This window comes from Hippocampus comes, unplaced genomic scaffold (genome assembly GCF_001891065.2).
Source record: "Hippocampus comes isolate QL1 unplaced genomic scaffold, H_comes_QL1_v1.1 scaffold318, whole genome shotgun sequence".
Lineage (NCBI taxonomy): Eukaryota > Metazoa > Chordata > Actinopteri > Syngnathiformes > Syngnathidae > Hippocampus > Hippocampus comes.
Genome location: NW_017805777.1, coordinates 56,513 through 76,419, shown reverse-complemented (window position 1 = coordinate 76,419; position 19,907 = coordinate 56,513). Strand labels below are relative to the sequence as shown.

At 51.1% G+C, this 19,907-nt stretch overlaps 4 protein-coding genes across 6 annotated transcripts; 3 read left to right on the top strand and 1 right to left on the bottom strand.

The window, feature by feature from the left end:
• Positions 1–1,108: 1,108 nt before the first annotated feature.
• Positions 1,109–11,920, bottom strand: fam163b (family with sequence similarity 163 member B). 2 transcript variants are annotated; one of them, XM_019884660.1, is made up of 3 exons: positions 11,815–11,920; positions 2,828–2,943; positions 1,109–2,574 (listed from the first exon to the last, which is right to left on the bottom strand). In XM_019884660.1, exons 2-3 carry the CDS (start codon positions 2,918–2,920, stop codon positions 2,128–2,130), a joined length of 540 nt encoding a protein of 179 aa, XP_019740219.1. In that variant the 5' UTR covers positions 2,921–2,943; positions 11,815–11,920; the 3' UTR covers positions 1,109–2,127. The 2 variants fall into 2 exon arrangements, with proteins under 2 accessions (XP_019740219.1, XP_019740220.1); XM_019884661.1 differs by lacking the exon at positions 11,815–11,920 and adding an exon at positions 4,255–5,490.
• Positions 10,553–12,762, top strand: LOC109524643 (natterin-3-like). Its single transcript, XM_019884645.1, has 2 exons — positions 10,553–10,643; positions 11,678–12,762. Exons 1-2 carry the CDS (start codon positions 10,553–10,555, stop codon positions 12,760–12,762), a joined length of 1,176 nt encoding a protein of 391 aa, XP_019740204.1.
• Positions 12,763–15,609: 2,847 nt separating this feature from the next.
• On the top strand, positions 15,610–16,535 carry LOC109524642 (natterin-3-like; the record flags this gene model as incomplete). The annotated part of the gene is made up of 1 exon (XM_019884644.1): positions 15,610–16,535. A coding segment is annotated over one exon (834 nt), but the record flags the coding sequence as incomplete, so codon positions are not given.
• A 1,133-nt stretch (positions 16,536–17,668) lies between these two features.
• Positions 17,669–19,719, top strand: LOC109524652 (natterin-3-like). Of its 2 annotated transcripts, none has more exons than XM_019884654.1 (3): positions 17,669–17,969; positions 18,113–18,220; positions 18,600–19,719. In XM_019884654.1, the coding sequence occupies exons 2-3, from the start codon at positions 18,130–18,132 to the stop codon at positions 19,670–19,672; spliced, it is 1,164 nt and encodes a 387-aa protein (XP_019740213.1). In that variant the 5' UTR covers positions 17,669–17,969; positions 18,113–18,129; the 3' UTR covers positions 19,673–19,719. The 2 variants fall into 2 exon arrangements, with proteins under 2 accessions (XP_019740213.1, XP_019740214.1); XM_019884655.1 differs by having other exon boundaries at positions 17,670–17,969; positions 18,118–18,220.
• The last annotated feature ends 188 nt before the right edge of the window (positions 19,720–19,907 follow it).

The following is a 19,907-nucleotide window of genomic DNA, read 5'->3' as shown; positions in this document are numbered from 1 at the left end:
TGCGCTAGGAGCAGCCCAAGCAACCCCCCCACTCCCCCTCACCAGCCAGGGGTCCGCGGACCGGTATCGGACCTCAGCCCGTTTGGGACCGGGCTGCGCAGAAGGAGACCTGCAAGCCGTGAGCAAATGGACTCCCGTCAGACGCGGTGGAATTGTACGCGACTCTCGCCAATCGGAGCCCGTCTTCTAACATTGGTTCGTCAGTTGTAACGAACAGAAACGGCCAGGAAGTGAAAGAAGTAGCAATCGATAAAAAGTGATCGGAACAAATTGACCGAACTCGCAGCTGACGGGCAGCCGCGACTTCCGAAGATGAAGCAATTCGAACAAGAGAAGTTCCAAGAGAAGAAACCCGCTGCATCATTTGAATGAGTTGCACCCGAGTGGAAAGCATGAAAAAATGCTAACGTCAACGTTCGCATTTTTTTTCGCTAGCTAATAACGAGCCAGCGGCCACAGGATGAAAGCAAACATCCATCGTGTCATCTTTGGATCAGTCACATTTGCAAGTAGCAATGATGCTACCGTCGTATGTCGGATCATAACTTCAAAATGATTATGTTTACATTACAAGGCGTATTTGTTATGAGTCGTCAAATCCGGCGTCTTTCATCTTAGGCAGCTGGCTAAAGTCAAGCCTCCCCTTTCTTTGGTGAGCGCTTTGGAAGAGGAAGTCACGCTTTCGTCACATGTCGGCCGGATTGCCGTAACGCACTTGACTTTGGAGTCAGCCAGTCCTCCAGGAAGCATCTCCAGTAGGTCCATAATGCTGCTGCTCACCTCGTGACGGCTACTCGTAAGAGGGAGCACATCACTCCCACTCTGGCATCCCCTCACTGGCTCTCTCTACATTTTAGAGTTTGTTTGAAGATCCTAAGATTGCTTTTCAAACCTTGAAAAGGCCTCGCGCCACCAGACCTCCCTGGTCTGCGGACTCGTCTCAACTGGTCCGTGACACACACAAAACAAACAAAAAAGCAGGTTGGGGACCACTGTGCTAAAGGTTACGCGGCAGTGTATAACGCCCTGGCACAGTGTCCGTGTTTCCAATGTGGTTGACTACAAGTTAGCGCGTTGTGGGGTCGTAAACAGATAGCTTCTTGCAAGATGAAGTGAGTGTGTTACAGCGTACGTTACAATTTATTTTGCCGTCTCGGTTACAGTTTGGCTGACAGTGTCTTACAAGATAAGCGAGTGCGTGTTACAAAGCGTGTGACAGTATTGTTACATGTACAATGTCTCGCGATACAACTCTTTAGGCTGTACTTCACTCGAAAATCAAAAGTGACCAAAAGTGCGTCACTGTGTGGGTGACAGTGTGTAACACCGCGTAACATGGCAACGTGCTGAAGAAGCAACGAGTGTCAGGTATCATCAACTATTGATCAAAACATCAATCCAAAATGTTTTTGTGGTGGGCGGGGCTAATTTCAGCTTTATTTCATTGTCTCTGGATGCCTCAACTTGGTAGATTGTCAATGATGTGCTCGCATTGGCATTTACTTTTGTGCTCCTGAAATGGAAAAACAAGTGCGAAAAATGCGTACAATTATTTCGCAGTCATGGTGTCCGAGTTGTGTGGCGTCGGCGGGCATTTGCACGTATTGCTACGCCGAACTAACTTTTTTTCAACGGTTGGCATTCAATTTGTTTCACTTGCCTGATTTTTTCTCATCATCTCACCCTCCGTTTTTTTTGTCAGTTGATTTGCATGCCGTTATTTCTAACAACGAAACATACAGCGGGTCATACTGACCCGTCAACAGCGTTGCGAAGAAATGAACATCGGAGGAGGGTTCAAAGGTGAACGAGGCTCCTTGTAACAAGCCGGGATGTTAATCAAGCTTTGAGGAATTGACAGTTTGTTCCAAGTCAGCCGCCGGTCGACTGGCATCTGGCGTGGGCGGCATGGAAAAGTGTGAGAGGCCGTCAGGGACAAAATTTAGGGTGACCTCTCACACATACTGTGAAACACTCTGAACACTCTGCGTGCCAGTATTAACATGAGAGCATTTCAGTGGTTGAGAGCTGAGAACTTTACACACGTGTGAGAGGTAATCCTGAATGATGTCCCAGCCTGGCCCTCCTCGAAAAGCCCTCAGTGTGTGGTTTGCGGCCCCCAGGCCCCTACACGTCGGTGCTGACGCTGCGCGTGACCGCCTCCCGCGTGGCCATTGAGCGGATGAGGTCCAGCTTGCGGTAGAAGCCGGCCAGGTCTGCAACGGGCGTCTCCGGGTCCTGGTGCACGCCGCGGTAGCCGGCGAGCCCTCGCCCTCCGTTGCAGAGCCGCTCCGGGTGGTGCAGGTAGAAGGGCAGCGTGCAGCGGGCGCACGCCGGGCAGAAGCCGTGCGCCCGCTGGCAGCGGCGCAGAGGCGGCGGCGGCGTGAAGCTAACGGGCCCGTTGGCCTCGGTCAGGAAGGTGGGCGGGTACGTCTCGGGTTCGTCGCCGTAACGCTCCGGGGTGGGTGGCGTCGGGGGCGCCGACAGAGCCAGGGGGTGCGAAGGCGACATGGTGGACAGCTCCGGTTCCTCCTCCTCCCCCTTCGCGGACTCCTCCCTCTTACAGCAGTAATACTGAAAGGGGAGACGGGCGACAAGTGCGAGCCGCTGTATTTCACGTGGCGTTCCAGTGAGCGCTTTGCAATGTGTGACTTTGTTCCAGTGTGAATTACAACGAGTCACAGTGCGTTACGCAGCGTGTGACGGCGACCGTTACTATTTGCGGTTGTGTTAACGAACAGTGGTTATTACGTGTTCATTGCCCCAAGCCGCATCGTGTTACACTTTGTCACAGAGATATCGAATCATGTCAAGGCAGCGGACGTACCTGCAATCTACATAAACACAGCACGGCCACAATGGTGAGTAAGATGACGGCAGCCAGAATTCCACCAGCGATGACCACTGTCCCGGCTGACATTCGAAACGCTCTCCATCAACAGCCTGCAGCGGGGCGGCGAGAGCCGGGGTGACCGTCCGCACAGTCGGGACGGCGGCAAGGCAGAAGAGACAGAAAAGGACCAGGGGTTCGTATTCGTCTTCTCGGGTTCGTGGGGTGTTTTGGCGAAGGTGGCGCCAGGTGACGACCCGGCACGAGCCAACGTGCGCTCATGTGTTAGCCACGACGATGCCGACGACGACGCGCGCTTCATTCATCGCATCTTTAATGCAGCGGGTCTGCATCAAAAAGCAGCGCTTTCACTGCTGCAAATACACCACACTTTTCTCACGACAATTTTTTTTTTTTCTGAACGTCTCACAGAGATATTTTGAACACTTTGCCACCCCGTCCTCCACTTAGGCCGCGGCTAAGTGGAACCCATTATTTTGCCCATACTGTACCTTCGGAAAATTTGACACGATTTCAGTCGTAATCTCCTGAAATCTCTCGACGAATATCTGAGTGTGGTCACGCTCACATCTTTTTATGACCGCACGAATGTCAAATCACTGGCCAACGTCTGCCGAATATCACAGCGATCTCTTGGTACGCTTTTGCTCTTATCTCGGGAATAGCGTGACATATGGCGCCTCACCGTGATCAAATCTCGCTATTATTTCACTGATATGCCATCGTCGTCTCGCTAACATGAAACAAAAATCTATTTTTTCTTCACAATAACTCATAAATCTCCCATTGGCATCTGAATATCTCATGAGAGTCTCACTCGCATGTTGCTAATATCTTACGAGTATGCTAACCGTAGCTCATTTTGCTTTTATGTTGAGCATTCCTCGACAGTATCTTACTTTCTCACTCTTGCCTCACGAATAACTCACGTGTACCTCAATAGCTTCGCTCATTCACACCCGAACAACATCTCACCACGATCTTAAAAGCTCACTGATATCCCGCAACACTCTCGACACGATCTCGTTTCTATCTCGCGACTCTCTCACTCACACGTGGCTAACATTTCACGCTTATCTTAACGCTTCCTGAGGAATCTTACGACCATCTGGATGACACCTCGCCGATCCCTCAATACCTCGCTAATATCGTCAACAATATCTCTGAAGCTCTGACTGCTCACCGCAAGGCCATCTCGCTGCTTTTTTGCTACGATCGGAATCCTCATTGAAATCTCACGAACTTCCCTGACACATCTTTTGCGATTATCGATGCCTTGCTCGCTGCTCAATCATGAAAGACTCATCTCGAACCAACGGTGTCTTCATTTTGCCATCCATCCATCGTCATCTTGCATCCATCCAGAGCGTGCGCACACGCACGCACGCACACACAGATCTTACCCATCATTTTAGTGCTGGTTCCACTTGCAAATGAGTACGCACGTGCACCAGGAGTGGGAAAAGTGCTTCAGAGAAAAGGAAAAAAAAAAACCCCAAACAAACACACGCACCCCTAACACGCACACAAAAAAAGTGCCCAAAGTGGCTCGATTCCCTTCCGGAACATTCTCCATCAACACTCTCACACACGCCAAAGCAGTCCAAAGTGGGATGAGAAGCTCCTGCGGGGAGAAAAAGATCCCCTTGCGACGCCGCGCACAGCCACTCGACTCCCGTCTGCTGCTGCTGCGGCGGCGGCGGTGCGCGCATACGTCCAAGCGGCAACGCGCCGGCTGCGTGCGCGCGCGCGGCCGAGCGGGTCACGTCACAGCCGAGACCTGCAGCAGGAGGCTCGCAGACCTTCATCGTCATCCTCACCTTGCTCCAGTTGGATGAGCCCAAAGTCACCCAAGAAGTTCCAAAGTCGGCCTCCCGGCTGGCCGACTGGTCTCATGAGTATCTCACGACGATCTCGGTCATGATCTTAACCACACTCATATGCGATGACCACCTCACTCACCGGCATCTCACTATTACCAATCATGTCTCGAGCAGCTTTAATCGAATATTTCCCCAGCATCGGACTTATCTCTGTGACGTACCAGCACGATGGAAGTAACGGCTCATCCATATGTCATTCCATCGATATCTCCGACCTCCCGGATTTCGGGGACTCGAACACGCGCAACCTTTGACCGAACAATCCGACGAAAAATGGCACCCGCAGGACCGGAGGATTGATCCCGCAACCCTCGGGCTCCAGCGGTGCACATCTCACAGCCATCACCTGTTCCTGGAATGGCGGCGCACGTCCTGCGGCCGCCACCCGTCTTTGTTCCCAATGGTGCAGGTCCTGCGGCCGCCGCAGAGTGTGCCCCTGCAAGTATTTTTCGTGAATAGATTTTGCTTAGTACGCTTCTCCAGCCTCCCCGCTTTTGGGTCCTCGACCGCACACAAATCATGAAAATAATATCCCCATCAAATCTTTGTCTCCCAATTTTGCCAATCAATATCTCAGTAACATCTTGACTGTATATCCCGAAGTCACCATTTGGTGATGATCTCATGACCATCTCAATAGATTTCAAGATGGCGCCATTGTTGGCACACGTCTGTTTTTTTTGGTGCTTGTGTCTTGTGTTTTGTCCGACGGTGTTTGTTGTCCTTTTGCGTTGAGCCGCCGTGGACCGTTTTCAGCGTTTTGGATCTGGCATCAATTGGTGATCAATCCTACTCTTAACACTCAACGAGCTCTCACTAAGATCCGATGTCTCACTGTATCTCAAAGTAAAAAAAAGGCAGCGCAGGAAGAAGAGGAAAATGCTTCGGGTGGTCAATAATTCAGAGGTGGAAGCAGGCTGAGATTTCAGTGTCTTGTGCAGACAAGAGTGTGTAATATTCATGAGAGCTTCCTTTTACTCCTTTTACCCCCGATGCGCGCGCACACTCAGCACCGGACCCACACGACACTCGCCGGTGTCACAACTACATTGACGCCATGCCCGTGACCTTTCCAAATGAATGTGGAAGGAACAATCATGAAGAGCCCGCCATATGACGTGCGGTCCGGGCGGCGCCGCGCACGTCATTGCAGTCACACTGATGCTTCTGGCCTTGGGGACTCTCCGAATGGCGCAGATCCTGCTCGGTCCTCTGCACCGGTGAGGCCGAAGTTGATCCGACTCCGGTTCGCGTGAGTGGTTTTGGGTTCTAACATTCACTCCGAGGACTTTTCCTGACCCGGAGATGCTCTGGATCTGCGGATGACCTCACTCTCGGTTCCTCAAGCTGATGAAATGATGTTTGTTGAGTTGGGCAAAGTCTAGTCCTCAGGCTTCTGATCTCACTTTGGGTTCGAGAGCCTGTGACGCTCTGGGTTCCAATGCGGATCATACCGCAAGCTCAAAAGCCGCTGACGCTTTGGATGACAAAATAACCTCACTCGAGTTCATTGACTTGCTGAAATGAACGGAAGTTCTGAAGACGACCTCGTTTTAGGTTCTCGAGAGAGAGTAATACTCGGATCTGATCCCATGTCAGGTTCTAGAACCGGAGACATTTAAAGTGTAGAGTTGAGATATTTGTTTGTGTCGGGTTCTGAGCCTGCTGACCTTCGGGGTTCCAGCGCTGACGGCATTGTAGCTCGAGGCGAACCCGATGACCATTTGAGGTTCTTGAGCTTCATCCCACAAAAGGTTCCGACGATGTGATCTAGACTCGATCCCACTAATGTTCAAAATCTGCCCTCTTATTAGGCTTCAAAGCCAGCGAGCTTCGGTTTTCGATCACTGAGATGGAGACAAAGGCTCCGCAGCTAACTTGCCTCTAGGATCTGAAGATGGTGAAACGATTTTAGAGACTTTTGAATGCGGCCTTCTTATTAGCTTTCCAAGCCAGTGACCCGACGGCTTCTAAAACGGACCACACGGAACCTTCGAGAGCCGATCCCATTGGGGTCCTGGACCTGGAAAGTTGTCAGCGACGACCACAGCAAAGCAAAAGTTTACGCGGATGCCGACCGCCGTACGACTTGCGAGCTCGTCGTACAGCAACGCGGCATGTTGGGCTCAACGAGGCAGAGGAATGCGCCCAGGGAAGGTTTGTTCAGCTTGTTGTCGACAAGTATCTTTGTCGCTCCCAATTTCTTCCGCTCCGCTCGAAGCTTCACGAGGATAAACGCACGCGCGCACACATTGGCTGACAGCAAGTGTTCGGCGTAGCGCAATCAGACACGTGAACGCAGCAGAACCTGCAAATGTCTGTTTTCCCGGGTTGGTCGCTCGCCGTGTCTACGTTCCGGTGTTAGCGCCACGCCGGTTCTAAAGCCCATCTCATTTTGGCTTCGCTCTCTTTATAAAGCTGAACATGACACTCCAAATACAGAAGGTTCTTAAACTGGAAATGCGTTTTCTTGTTCGTTAATAACGCTAATTGTACTTTTGCTTCCAAGCGCCTTTGGAGGCAAAAAAGGGAGCACAACGGGTATAACGGGACGATGATGATGATGATGATGATGATGATGATGAAGGTTCCCCCCAGAGTGACTGTAACGGCGACTCCCTGACAAAAGCGAGCTGAAGCCGACACGAGTCTTGATGCCAGGGAGCGAGCAGGGCGAGCATCTCTGTGAATCTCCTGAATAATGGAAACATCTCCATTTGAAGGCTCTCCAACACTCTGACCCCACTTTTGGAGGAGGAAAAAAAAAAAGAAGCCTCTTCTTTTTTTCCTCTCCAGGCAGAATATTCCGGCTCATCTCCAGTGAAGCGCACGGGAGAGGAGGCACGTCGCCGCATGAGGAGGCTTTTACGTGGGGTGGGGCGCCTTGAAAGCTCCCCCTCCTCTGCTGCCATCTTTCCGTGGTTGGCCTCTAACCCCCGCCGCGGCCGAGGAACGAGTCATCCCGGGCAAAAAGAAAAAAGCTCAGCGGTGCCCTTCGGTGTCCGTCACGCTAATTGTGCCTCGTGAATATTCAGCGCCGGCTGTTAGCGTGTCGTTGTGGACGTATGGAAGGACGACATTGGGGACGTCTCACACGGGACATGGGAGGTCTTCCTGGGGTCGTCTCGTTTGCGTTGTCTGGTACGCTGTGGGACATCTTGTATGGGGCTTACGTCTCACGTCACAGACCTCTCATAGGGGACATCTGGTTTGGGTTGTCACATACGGGACACGTTCGGCGGGACCTGTCAGGCGCCTCATATGCAACATGTACTGAAGAGATGATACGTCTGAATTGTGCATACCCCATACGAGACCCTTTGTTCACAGACCTCTCATAGGGGACATCTGGTTTGGGTTGTCACATACGGGACACTTTCGGCGGGACCTGTCAGACGCCTCATATGCAACATGTACTTAAGAGATGATACGTCTCAATTGTGCATACCTCATACGAGACCCTTTGATTTGTCTGAGCCATATGCCACAACTTGTTCAGGACATCTCGTCATGGGACAGCTTGCTCGAAAGTCTCATACGGGACAACCTATTTGAACGCATCTTAGGAGCATCTCCCTCAAGGACATCTTTTTGAGTCGAGTCTCACATGGGACATCTCGTGAGGAAGTTTCATAACGGGACACTGAGTTACAACCTATTTGAACGCATCTTAGGAGCATCTCCCTCAGGACATCTTTTTGAGTCAAGTCTCATGGGACATCTCATGAGGAAGTTTCATAACGGGACACTGAGTTGCAATGTGTCTTCAGCAACAGCTGCTCTGCGACATTATTCTGGACAACTCTCCGGGGATGTGTCATCAAATGGACGTCTCACTGACGATATCTCACGTCTCATATTCGGGTTGCCTGAGGGTGAGGTGGGTTTGGGTTCGGCTCATCCCGTTCAGCATGACAGGACACCTTCCACTGGCCATTTTATCGTCTCATATGGGACGTTGCGGACTAACTGTGCCTCGTGAATATTCAACGCCGACTGTTAGCGACATTAGCATATTGGCGCCGGTGGCCCGAGCGTTTCTTGCGCCATGGATGGGAGGCTGGCAGGCGGTTCAGGCGAGGAGGGGGTTGACACCTGACCCCTCAATGCCGCCCACCCCAGTGCCACCGCCAAACAAGCAAACAAAGGTGCGCAAGGACAAAACGAGATACTCAAGCTTTGCTCCTTTGGCGTACAGAAAAGCGACACCGGAGTGATAACTGTGACACATAAAAGAGTCTTCGTAGATTCCACTTTGCTGTCCCGGAATTGGGGAGTAGGAGATAGTAATACCGAGTTGATAGTAATACCCCCCACCAGGCAGGCTCCTTCAGCTCGCGGGAACAAGCGGGACGCACTGCGTGTGATGGCGGGTGACGTGAAGATCAGCGTGTGCCACCAAACGCGCTGCTGCATTTTTCATACGGTGGCCGCCAGCTTCTTTTTCCTGCGCTCCACTCGCCTGGCAGGGAACGTTTGGAATATCAAGACGATGATTCACTGCCGTCTCGGTACGCATGCCCACTTCCGCCTGAGCCCGGCAGCGTTTGACACAACATGTTGCGACGTCTCGTGCAAGGCCAATTTGTAAAAGTGCCCCCTGTGATTGGGATTTATTTTTTTTCCCTGCCACTGGATATTTGTATTTCGTCACACTGAGAATGAGCTTGAGGACAAAAAAAGGAGGATGGTGCCTGGCGAGGCAGGGCACATTCAGAAAATAAAAATCCTTTCAAAGAACAAAAAGGCAAGAAACAAAGTGCTTGGAAGCAAACAACAACAACACAAAATCGACCAAGTCCAAAACCAAGATTGAAAGTCACAAACACTGGGATGCGTCTTGAATTGGGAGCAAACACCAACAACAAACCGACAAGGACTGATAGGAAGCAAGGAACAAAATCTAAGCCAACGGACGAGACAACGAGAAACACGTGGACGAGACGCAAGCGGTTGCTGATTGATGGACGCGTTGACGGCCACAAGTGGAGACGTGAAAAGTCAACGGGACAGACGTTAGCAAGGAAAACATGACAAAAAGTGGAATCAAATCGATATCAGGTCCACAAAAAATAGATTTACAGTTGACCCAAACTATTCGACCAGGCCTGTCAATGTTGACCTGATGCCCACTTTTTGCCCCCCCCCCCCCCCACCTTCCTAAAAATCCCGATTGTCTCATGAGCAAACTCATTGGGGACATGTCATGAATGGACTCAGTCTTGTCTGGGACACCTTAATGGCAACGTCTCATACTGGGCGTGTCTTTTAGAAGGTACGGTGACGGACATCTCAAGAATCACCATCTTTCACGTCGTCGTCTCATGCTGGACTTCTTGTTTGGAAGTCTGATATGGGGCAAATGTTGGCAGATCTTGCTCGGAAGTCACAAAAAGGACGTCGGGACGAAGCTTTGCTACGTTAGCCCGTGCGACTCATAAATGCGACATCTTGCTGGCGACTCCCACAGGGCGAAACCTTTGGATTGCTCTAATTTGTTCCGTTAAAAAAAAACAAAAAAAACAAAAACAACAACAATGGAATTAACTGCGCACGGCGTTGAGAAAAAAGGGATTTGGAGTGTGGTGCCGTTTGAAGATGTGTTTGCACTGGTCAAAGTGCAGACATCGCTCAAGGTACATATTTGTGTCGGCTGCCCACTGGCAATCATAGACACACTCGGACTCGCGGTGAGTGGCTCTCCTTGTCGTCCTGGCCTTTGATGACACCCTCGACGTCGTTTGTCGCCCTCGTCGTCGCGATTCACTCGCGCCGTGTCATTTCGATGCCCTCTTGTCCAGTTGAGGACCGAAACAAGATGGCCAAGCTGTGGATTCCTCTTGTGCTGTTGGCTCTGTTGCAGCGGACCCGCGCCGGCCCCAACGACTGCGATCAACAGCCAAGTTCAGGTGCGGTCACATGTTGCCCGGTGCTCGGCCGGTGGTTCTCAAACTCGAGTCCTCGGGGGACGACGGAATAAACATCACCTGGCACATCTGGTCTTGGTTTTAAAAATCACATGTGGCCCCGGTAGACGGAGGGGTACCCATGTAAACAACTTTGAATTGGCATTTGGGTTAGAAAGGTTCCTTGAAAAAAAATTCCTTCAGCGGACTCTCAAATGTTTGAGAACCCCTGCCTTCAACATCACGAGGACACAAAATGCCATCGAATGTGGGTGTGTTTGATTCCAAGGTTCAAGCTTTCTCAAGTATTCCATCTGCAGCCTCCAGAGGGCTTCCTCGTGGGTGGATTCTAAGGTCACAGAGGTCGTTGACATTGCTCGTAAGTTGGCACGGACTGCCAGAAGTGTGTGTGTGTGTGGGTGTGTGTGTGTGGGGGGGGGGGGGGGGTTGTGTCACATGACTTACATTGTTCAGTTGAAGACTTGGCACTTTCCTGACTAAAACTCATGAAAGACTTCCAATGGTCTTTGACTGAAACTGGACGGCAAGACTTGCCTGTTTGGCTGTGAAAAGGAGGCGTTTCCTCGGTAGGCTTGGGTTGCACGGGTCTTGCCTTTAGTTCAGATCATCGGCTCATGTGGGAATAGAAATTGTACGAACAGACCAAAGTCAAATCAATTGACATTGAGCGGGGAGTCCGCTTGACGTGCTGATAAAAGACCAGTGGAACAACTCGGGCGCACTGCAATAAGGAACATAACACACGAAGACGACTCAGTAGAAAAACCGCCAGGATGCAAGACTTGAACAACATACACGTTAAGAGGACGACACAATTGGAATGACAAAAGACACAGTCGTAAAATGAGCAGGACGCTCAAATAAAACAATGAGGACACACTGGGAAAGAGTCAAATAAATGCCCAAACGTCTTTCGACTTGAGACTTCCGAGCTCTCCCACCTTTGCCAATGATTCCCCCTTTGGAGTCCTGGGAAAACGAGCTCTGATTGTTTTCTTCTCTCCTTCCCACAACAGTGCCGCCTCCCGTTCTCGATGCGAGTCTGGGGAACCGGCGTCCGGAACACGTGCCCAGGAAAAGTGCTCCGAGGCCACCGTCACACTTCTTTCGAAAAGCGCAAGGCGACCCGCCGGCAGACTTTGGCAAAACAAGCCTGGAATGGAAGCGGTGGGGCGGCTCCCTCCCAGACGGCGCCGTGTCCATCCACAACTCGTATTTCAACCGCGTGGATTACATCTGCAAAGTGGGCTGCCACTCGGGCTACTACGACTCCACGCTCGACATCGCCGCCTGCGCCTTCACCTCCGACGGGTCGGGCTACAGCTCCACGCAGTTTGAGGTCCTGGTCAACAAAGATGACTTTGAGATTCTGGAGTGGAAAGAGGGCTACGGCGGTTCAGTGACACACAATTCGGTAAAGATCTGCGCCAACAACGACATTTACATCGGTAAGAATAAGTACGGACTGGGGGAAGTCAAGGTTAGCGAAAAGGTGTTCAATCTTCCCTGGGGCGGAAGCCGTTATTGGTACAGCAGTTACATGGTCCTGGAGACCATGAGAGACGTCAAGAGAGAGCACTTGATGGACGTCCAGTACAAGATGGCGGCTGCCAAATCCATTGAGAATCCCCCCGAGGTCTTGAACAGGAACAGCATTTCAAACGGGCAGTGTGAGTCCGCCACGCATGTGGTCACCCTCTCGAAGAGCGTCACGTCAACTCAAAAGTGGGAGATCAATTTCGCCCTCACGGTGGGAGTCGGTACCACCATCGAGACGGGAATCCCCTTCATCGCCCAAGGGAAGATCGACCTCAGGGCCTCCTTCACCTACAGGTTGAACAAAGAGGACACCCGCTCGGAGACCACCACCCACTCTCTGACGCTGGAGACGACGGTGCCCGCCAGTCACTCGTGCGTCATCAAAATGGAGGGCAAGAAGTACAGCTTGGACGTCCCGTACACGGCGCGCCTCAAGCGCACCTACCGCAACGGGGAGACCACGTGGACCACCGTCACCGGGACCTTCAAGGGCGTCCAGATCTCGGAGGTTCAAGCTGATATGGAACGCTGCCGACGTCTGCCAAACGTTAGGCCTTGTTAAGACGACTTATCAGGTGTGAAAGTGAAATAAAAACAAGCTTCACGTCATCCTGCTTCCCCTTTCATTCAAATGCACCCACACATGCGTCCACCCTGCCCGTGTTTGGACAGGTCACCCCTCAATCGACGTTCGCACACACACCAAGCACCCATTTCGAGTCGCGAGAGCAGCCCATCCTCACATCCGATGTCCATCCATCCATCCATCCATCCTTCTTCCATCAATGTTGCCAGTCATGCATCCATGCATTCTTTGAGCATTGGTGCGTCCATCCACTCTTTCAACACTCAATGAATGTGCTCATCCATTGAGCCATTGTCCATTCTTTCATCCATCATCCGTCTCGTTATTTCCTCATCCATCCGTACGTCCATTCCATGTTTCATCCCATCCGTCCACTCATTCTTTCCTCGGTCGATCCGTTCACCGATCCATTCCTCAGTTTTTCCTGATGCCGCACATACATCTGTTTCATCATTCTCCCGCCCGTCCATCATGAAATGAATCCATCCAATCGTCTATTCAGCTGGTCGTTTCCTCATCCATCAGTCCATCCATCCATCAGTCATTGTTTTTTTGTCCATCCGAGCACCCGTCAATCATTTCCATTCTTTCATTTCATCTATCCAGCCGGTAAACTTGGGACAAGGTAATCCTAAAATAGATCCAGAGTGTGTCTTGCCGCGTGCCGGTCAATGTTTGATCCGGGGGAGGGGACGTCTTGTCAACGTTCGGCTGAAGGCGAGAATGCATTTTTACAGCTGCTGACCACCACAGTTTGGGAGCAGACCCTCTTGGACTGTTTCTGGAGATCTGCTTCTGCTCTGTATGTTGTCTCGGCTGCCTAATGAATCCGTCGGTGGGACTTCTGTTGCCCGGCCCTGTCCTTGGCCTAGGGTCCAGTCGGCGAACTGCCCCGATGGCAGCAACAACAATGACGCCTACGGTTGTTTGGCTTCTTTGTTATCTTCGCGGCGCTCCAGGAGTCAGGGTTCGGATTCGGCATTCAGGCGGTCTAGTGATCAGATTGAGGGGTAGAGTTTAGGATTGGGGTGATAGATAGTGTTTGGGTTAGGTCCATACAGACACCCATTTCACTAACGGCTGACAGAAACACGTCCAGACGGATTTACGCGTGTAATCCGCCAATGCACTACTTTAATCCGAGTCGCCCAGTCTCTTGGATGATCAGTCTGCTGGAACTGGATGTGATATGGGCTAGTGACGGCCGCTAGCCCCCAATACTTGGCTGTACCTTTTGTGACTCCACATTTTTGCTTTTTTAGGAGGACAACACTGGACACGACGACCTTTGATTTGGGTTGAGCCGGTGTCGGCCCAGCTCTTTTTGCTTTCGGGAAAATCACACAGGCACCAAGCCATCTGGAGTCTGCAGATCAGCCCATCCTTTCGTCCGCTATCCAACCACCAACTCCGGTCGATCAGTCTATGGATCTGTTCTCTGCCTTTTCAATCATCGAAGCATCTTCCATTGCTCCATTTTGAAATCCACCCATTCATTTTAGCCGGCCAAAGTATCTGTCTACTCATCCATCAATCGCCTACCCATTCATCTGTTTTTTTTCATCTATTCATCCATCCGTCATGAATCTATCCTCCATCCATCCATCCATCCATCCATCCATCCTCCACCGCCTGGAACAAACTCGCCACAATTTCTTAACTCATTGTGGTTTCTGCTCAGGAAACGGCGCCACACACGGGCTTGCTTGTTGTTTGAGTGGGTTCTCGTGGCTGAGGGCATGTCCTGATAAAACATGACTAACGTGCCATCGCCCTCTCCCTTTGGGCAAGCGAATCCTGAAACCGAGCCAAGGTTTGTCTCACCACCGTATTTGCACTGGTCAATGTTTTATTCGGAGGAGGAGGGCGGATTGTCCAAGAGCAGAGTATATATTGACATCTGTTGTGCCCACCGCTTCAGAGCAGACCTCCTTGGACTAGGTTAGCAATTCTGGTTCTGGTCTCCTGTGTGTTGTCTCCGGTTCCCGATGAATTCGTCGGTGGTACTGCTGGTGCTGGTTCTGCTGGCTATGGCCTCAGCCCAAGGTTCAGGCCGCCCACTGCCCCGTAAGACATGATAATGACTCCCGCGGTTGTTTTTCTTTGTTTGTTATCTTTTGGTACTCTCGAAATAAGCGTTTAGGTTCGGCGTAAATCTCGTGATAGGATTCAGAGTAGGAGTTGGGTTGGAATGTGTCAGGAAATAACAAGGTCAGAAATAAGAACGTTGCTAGCATCATATTTGCGAGTTTCTTTTCTGGAAAACATACAGATTAAAATTGTACCTAAATATGCGTTTTGGTAAAAAAAAAAAAAAAAAAAAAAAACGAATCCAGAGGCATTGTATTTATTCATTCATTTTCCGATCCACTTATCCGCACGAGGGTCATGGGGCATCCTGGAGCCGTCTTCGGGCAGTAGGCAGAAGACACCCTGAACCGATTGCCAGCCCACCAGCAAAGTGTCCGGGTTGTTCGGGGTTAGCTTAGGTTTTCAGTTAGCATTTGTGGTTTGTTCAAGTGGCTGAAAATATTGTCACGCATGCTTATCGGGACTCTTCTCAAACTGTGCTTTTTATGTTTTTCCTCGACTTCCGATCCAGAACCGGGCGTAGTTCCTCGACTGTCGGATGCCGGGTCACCGCGTCTGATAAGTGGGAACACCGACAGCAGAGGGACAAAGTCGGATTTTGACTTCGAGGGAACCAAGCTGGGGTGGCAGCAGTGGACGGGTAGTCTCCCCAACGGAGCTGTGTCCATTAAGAACGGCTACACCAAAAGCCTCGACTACATCTGCAAGCATGAGTGCGATTCAGGCTAATACAGACCCAGCCAAAGCCAGTTCTGTGTCTATACCTTTGGCGCCGAAGCCCGGCGGGCCGCCGACTTTTCTTTGCTGGTCAACAAAGACGAATTTGAGATCCTGGAGTGGAAGCAGGGCCACGACGGTTCAGTGGCCTGGAACGCGCTCAAGACTTGCGAGAACGGCGACAAATACGTTGGCAAGAACGCGTACGGTCTGGGCAAGGTGAGCGTCAGCGATCGGGCCTTTTACTTGCCCTGGGGCGCATACGAGTACAAGTACCCCAAAGACTATATGTTCTTGACCATCAACGAAGACATTCAGGAGGACCACCTGGAGAACGTGACCTACCACACCGAAGGCATCAATGTGGTGGAGCATCCACCGAAGATAATGAAGAACGACAGCGTCAAAAACCAAGACTGCCTGGCAGCCACGGTCACGGTCGTCATCACGACGAGCGACAACGTGGAACACAGGTGGCACGACACCTACGGCTTCTCCGTCGCCTCCAGCACCACCTTCAAAACCGGTATCCCCCAACTGGCTGAGGCAGGAATTCGCTTTAGTGTGGAGACAGACTTCGCTGTTACCACGGGCAACACCTACTCCGAGACCACCGAGCACACCGTCTCATTGAGCATGAAGGTCCCGCCCAACAGCAAGTGCAGAGTCCACATGGTGGGCAAGAAGCACGGAGCGGATATCCCCTACACGGCGCCCCTCAAACGCACTTATGCAAACGGCGAGACCAAGTGGACCACCATCACGGGCATCTACAGAAGTGTCCAGATCTCGTCTGTCGATGGCTTGCTGGACCGCTGTGAACGCCTGTCCAACGTCAAGCCTTGCTAAAACACCCCCCCCCCCCACACACACACACATACTTGTTTGGACTCTGATGAAGGTCCTTGTGAGAAGAAGAATTAAATGGAAATATCAAAGAACATCTTGTGTCTTCATTGCGCAAAACTCTTCAACATTTCTGTCCATATCAAAAAGAATTGGGTCTTGACTAAAACCAACGATGGTGGTTCCGATCGTGCTGCCCTATGTGTCCTGCCACATTTCCCTCACCCTCAAAGATAAACCAGTCAGACTTCAAGAAAAACGGACAGACAGTCAAACCTCGGTTTTCGTCCATAATCCGTTCCAGAAAGCTGTTCTAAAACCGAATTGTTCGAAAACCGAAACCACGCTCTTTTTAAAATAAAAATGTTTATTGAACGCGTCTGCTCACAATGGAAAGCGACACGAGGAAGCGTCACTTCCTCGTGTAAGGAAGGCGAGAGGAGTCAAATGGTGCATTCAAGTGCGCTCAATTTGTTTGAGAACCGAAATTTGTTCGTCATCCGAGGCATAAAAAACTCGAAATTTTTGGTCGAAAACCAATTTGGTCGAGAACCGAGACGTGCGAAAACTGAGGTTTGACTGTATATCTGTCAAGCCCGCTTCACGTGATCTCCCAATACAACCTTTGATGTGGTTTTGTCAAAATCAGCGGCACTTCTGCCGGGGATAAAACGTGGACATCCAGATTGCTGGAAACATCCGAGGCAATCTTGTGTCTTCACAAACCCGACAGGAATTTCTGTCGTCAAAGAATGTTTGCCTTACGACCTTTGCCTATTGGCAAAACCTCCAACAATTCGCCAATGAAACACATGCGTGTGTGCGGTTCTACAAATCGGAGACCCTCGTCGAGACTTCCGTCACCGAGACCACATTGTTGCTGTGAACATCGACGACAATCTCATTTTCCACCCTCCTTTTATCAATCTGTCATTAGTCTGTCCATTTTCTTATCCATCGATCTTGTCTATTTATCCATCATCAATCACTTCCAGTACCCAGCTGGTTTGTTTTTTTTTTTTACATCCATCCTCCGGCACGTCAAACAAACTCTCCACCATTTCTTTTGCGTTTGACTCAGAAGTCTGTCGCTCAAGCCAAATCGATTTCCCGATTGCTCTCAGGCAATGGCGGCACATGCGGGTTTGCCACGTGTACTACCGTATGTTGTTGGAGTGGTTTTGCGGACCCGCCAGAACGAAAACCCTCGGTAGCGGCGGCCGGTGTGATGATTCCAAAATCTGGACTCTGAACAATCCCAAAGCTTTATGGCCGTCATGAGCATTCGTTGAGTTCCATAGCATTTGGCAACACCAACGGCGCTTGGCCATCGTTTTGCGCTCCAATGTGGTTCCTTTTTGTTCTTATCATTTTGGCGTTGCTGTGCACAGTCCAGAGATCTAATTCTCCATTTAAAGGATTTGTTTGCACTGGTCAATAATTTATACAGAGCATGGCCGCACGTCAAAGTGCAGCCACAGCTCAGAGTACATATTTGCAGCCGCTGGACAACAGCTGACACACTTGTGGTAAGTGCATCTCTTCCTCACTCATCCTTGTTTTGGTTCCCCCGTGTCATTCTGATGCCCTTTTCATCCTCCTTGCATTGTCGCTTAACGTCGTTTGATTCCCTCCTCATCGTGTTGTTCCTTTTGATGCCCTCTCATCCAAGTGTAGGACCAAAACGAGATGGCCAAGCTGCGGGCTCCTCTTCTGCTGTGGGCTCTGGTGCACCTGACCTGCGCCAACCCCGTTGACAGCAATCAACGATCGACTTCAGGTGACGTCACGTGGTAGCCGGTCCTGGAGCGGTGGTTCTCAAACTCAGGGATGAGATAAACGTGACCTGGCCCATCTGGTCTTGGTTTTGAAAAATCCAATGTGGCCCTTGTGCATTCCGGGGTACGCGTGATCATTATTTTCAATTGGCGTCAGGATAAGAGCGGCCCCTGGAAAAAGAATCGGGCAAAGTACATTTGGCCCAGTCGCATGCTGAAACAGTGATTGCCATATGAGTGTAACTTTTGCAGATTGAGACTCGGGACTTACTTGCGACTTCGTCCCACCTTTGCCATTTTGTCACAGTCAAACCCTTTCGAATACTGGGCAGATGAGTCTCCGGTGACTCGGATTGTTTTCTTCTCTCCTTCTCACAACAGGTTTCCATCTGGATCCGGAGGACAAGCTCCCGGCGCAACCGCCCAGGAAAAGAGCTCTGAGGCCGTCATCGGACTTCTTGAGAAGACTGCAGGACACCCCGTCGACAGACTTTGACGGAACAAGCCTGGAATGGAAGTGGTGGGACGGCTCCCTCCCGGACGGCGCCGTGTCCATCTACAACTCGTATTCCAGCCGTGTGGATTACATCTGCAAAGTGGGCTGCCACTCGGGTTACTACGACTCCACGCTCGACAACGCCGCCTGCGCCTATGCCTCCGACGGGGCGGGCTACAGCTCCACGCAGTTTGAGGTCCTGGTCAACAAAGACGACTTTGAGATTCTGGAGTGGAAAGAGGGCTACGATGGTTCAGTGACACCCAATTCGATTAAGACCTGCGCCAACGACGACATTTACATCGGTAAGAATAAGTTCGGACTGGGGGAGGTCAAGGTGAGCGAAAAGGGGTTCAATCTTCCCTGGGGCGGAAGCCGTTATTGGTACAGCAGTTACATGGTCCTGGAGACCATGAAAGATGTCAGGAGAGAGCACCTGATGGACGTCAAGTACAAGACGGAGGGCGTCAAGCCCATCGAGTATCCCCCCGAGATCTTGAACAGGAACACCATTTCAAACGCGCAGTGTCAGCCCATCAAGCAAGAGGTCACCCTCTCGAAGAGCGTCACGTCAACTCAAAAGTGGGAGATCAATTTCGCCCTCACGGTGGGAGTCGGTACCACCATCGAGACGGGAATCCCCTTCATCGCCCAAGGGAAGATCGACCTCAGGGCCTCCTTCACCTACAGGTTGAACAAAGAGAGCTCCTACTCGGAGACCACCACCCACTCTCTGACGCTGGAGACGACGGTGCCCGCCGGTCACTCGTGCACCATCAAAATGCAGGGCAAGAAGTACGGCTTGGACGTCCCGTACACGGCGCGCCTCAAACGCATCTACCGCAACGGGGAGACCAAGTGGACCACCATTACCGGCACCTTCAAGGGCGTCCAGATCTCGGAGGTTCACGCTGAAATGGAACGCTGCCAACCTCTGCCCGATGTCAAGCCTTGTTAAGAAGACCCGTCGGGTGTGAAAGTGAAATAAAAACAACCATCACATCATCCTGCTTCCCCTTTCATTCAAGCGCACCCACACATGCTTGCCGTCATCAATCCGTTGTTTCATCCATTGTCTATTCTTGCATCCATCCTACCGTTTCATCATCCATCTGAGACGGGACCACTCAAAGAAAGCAAATCGAAACATGAGAGTCGTTAAGCAGCACTTTCTCTCGGTGCCTTCTTTCCTC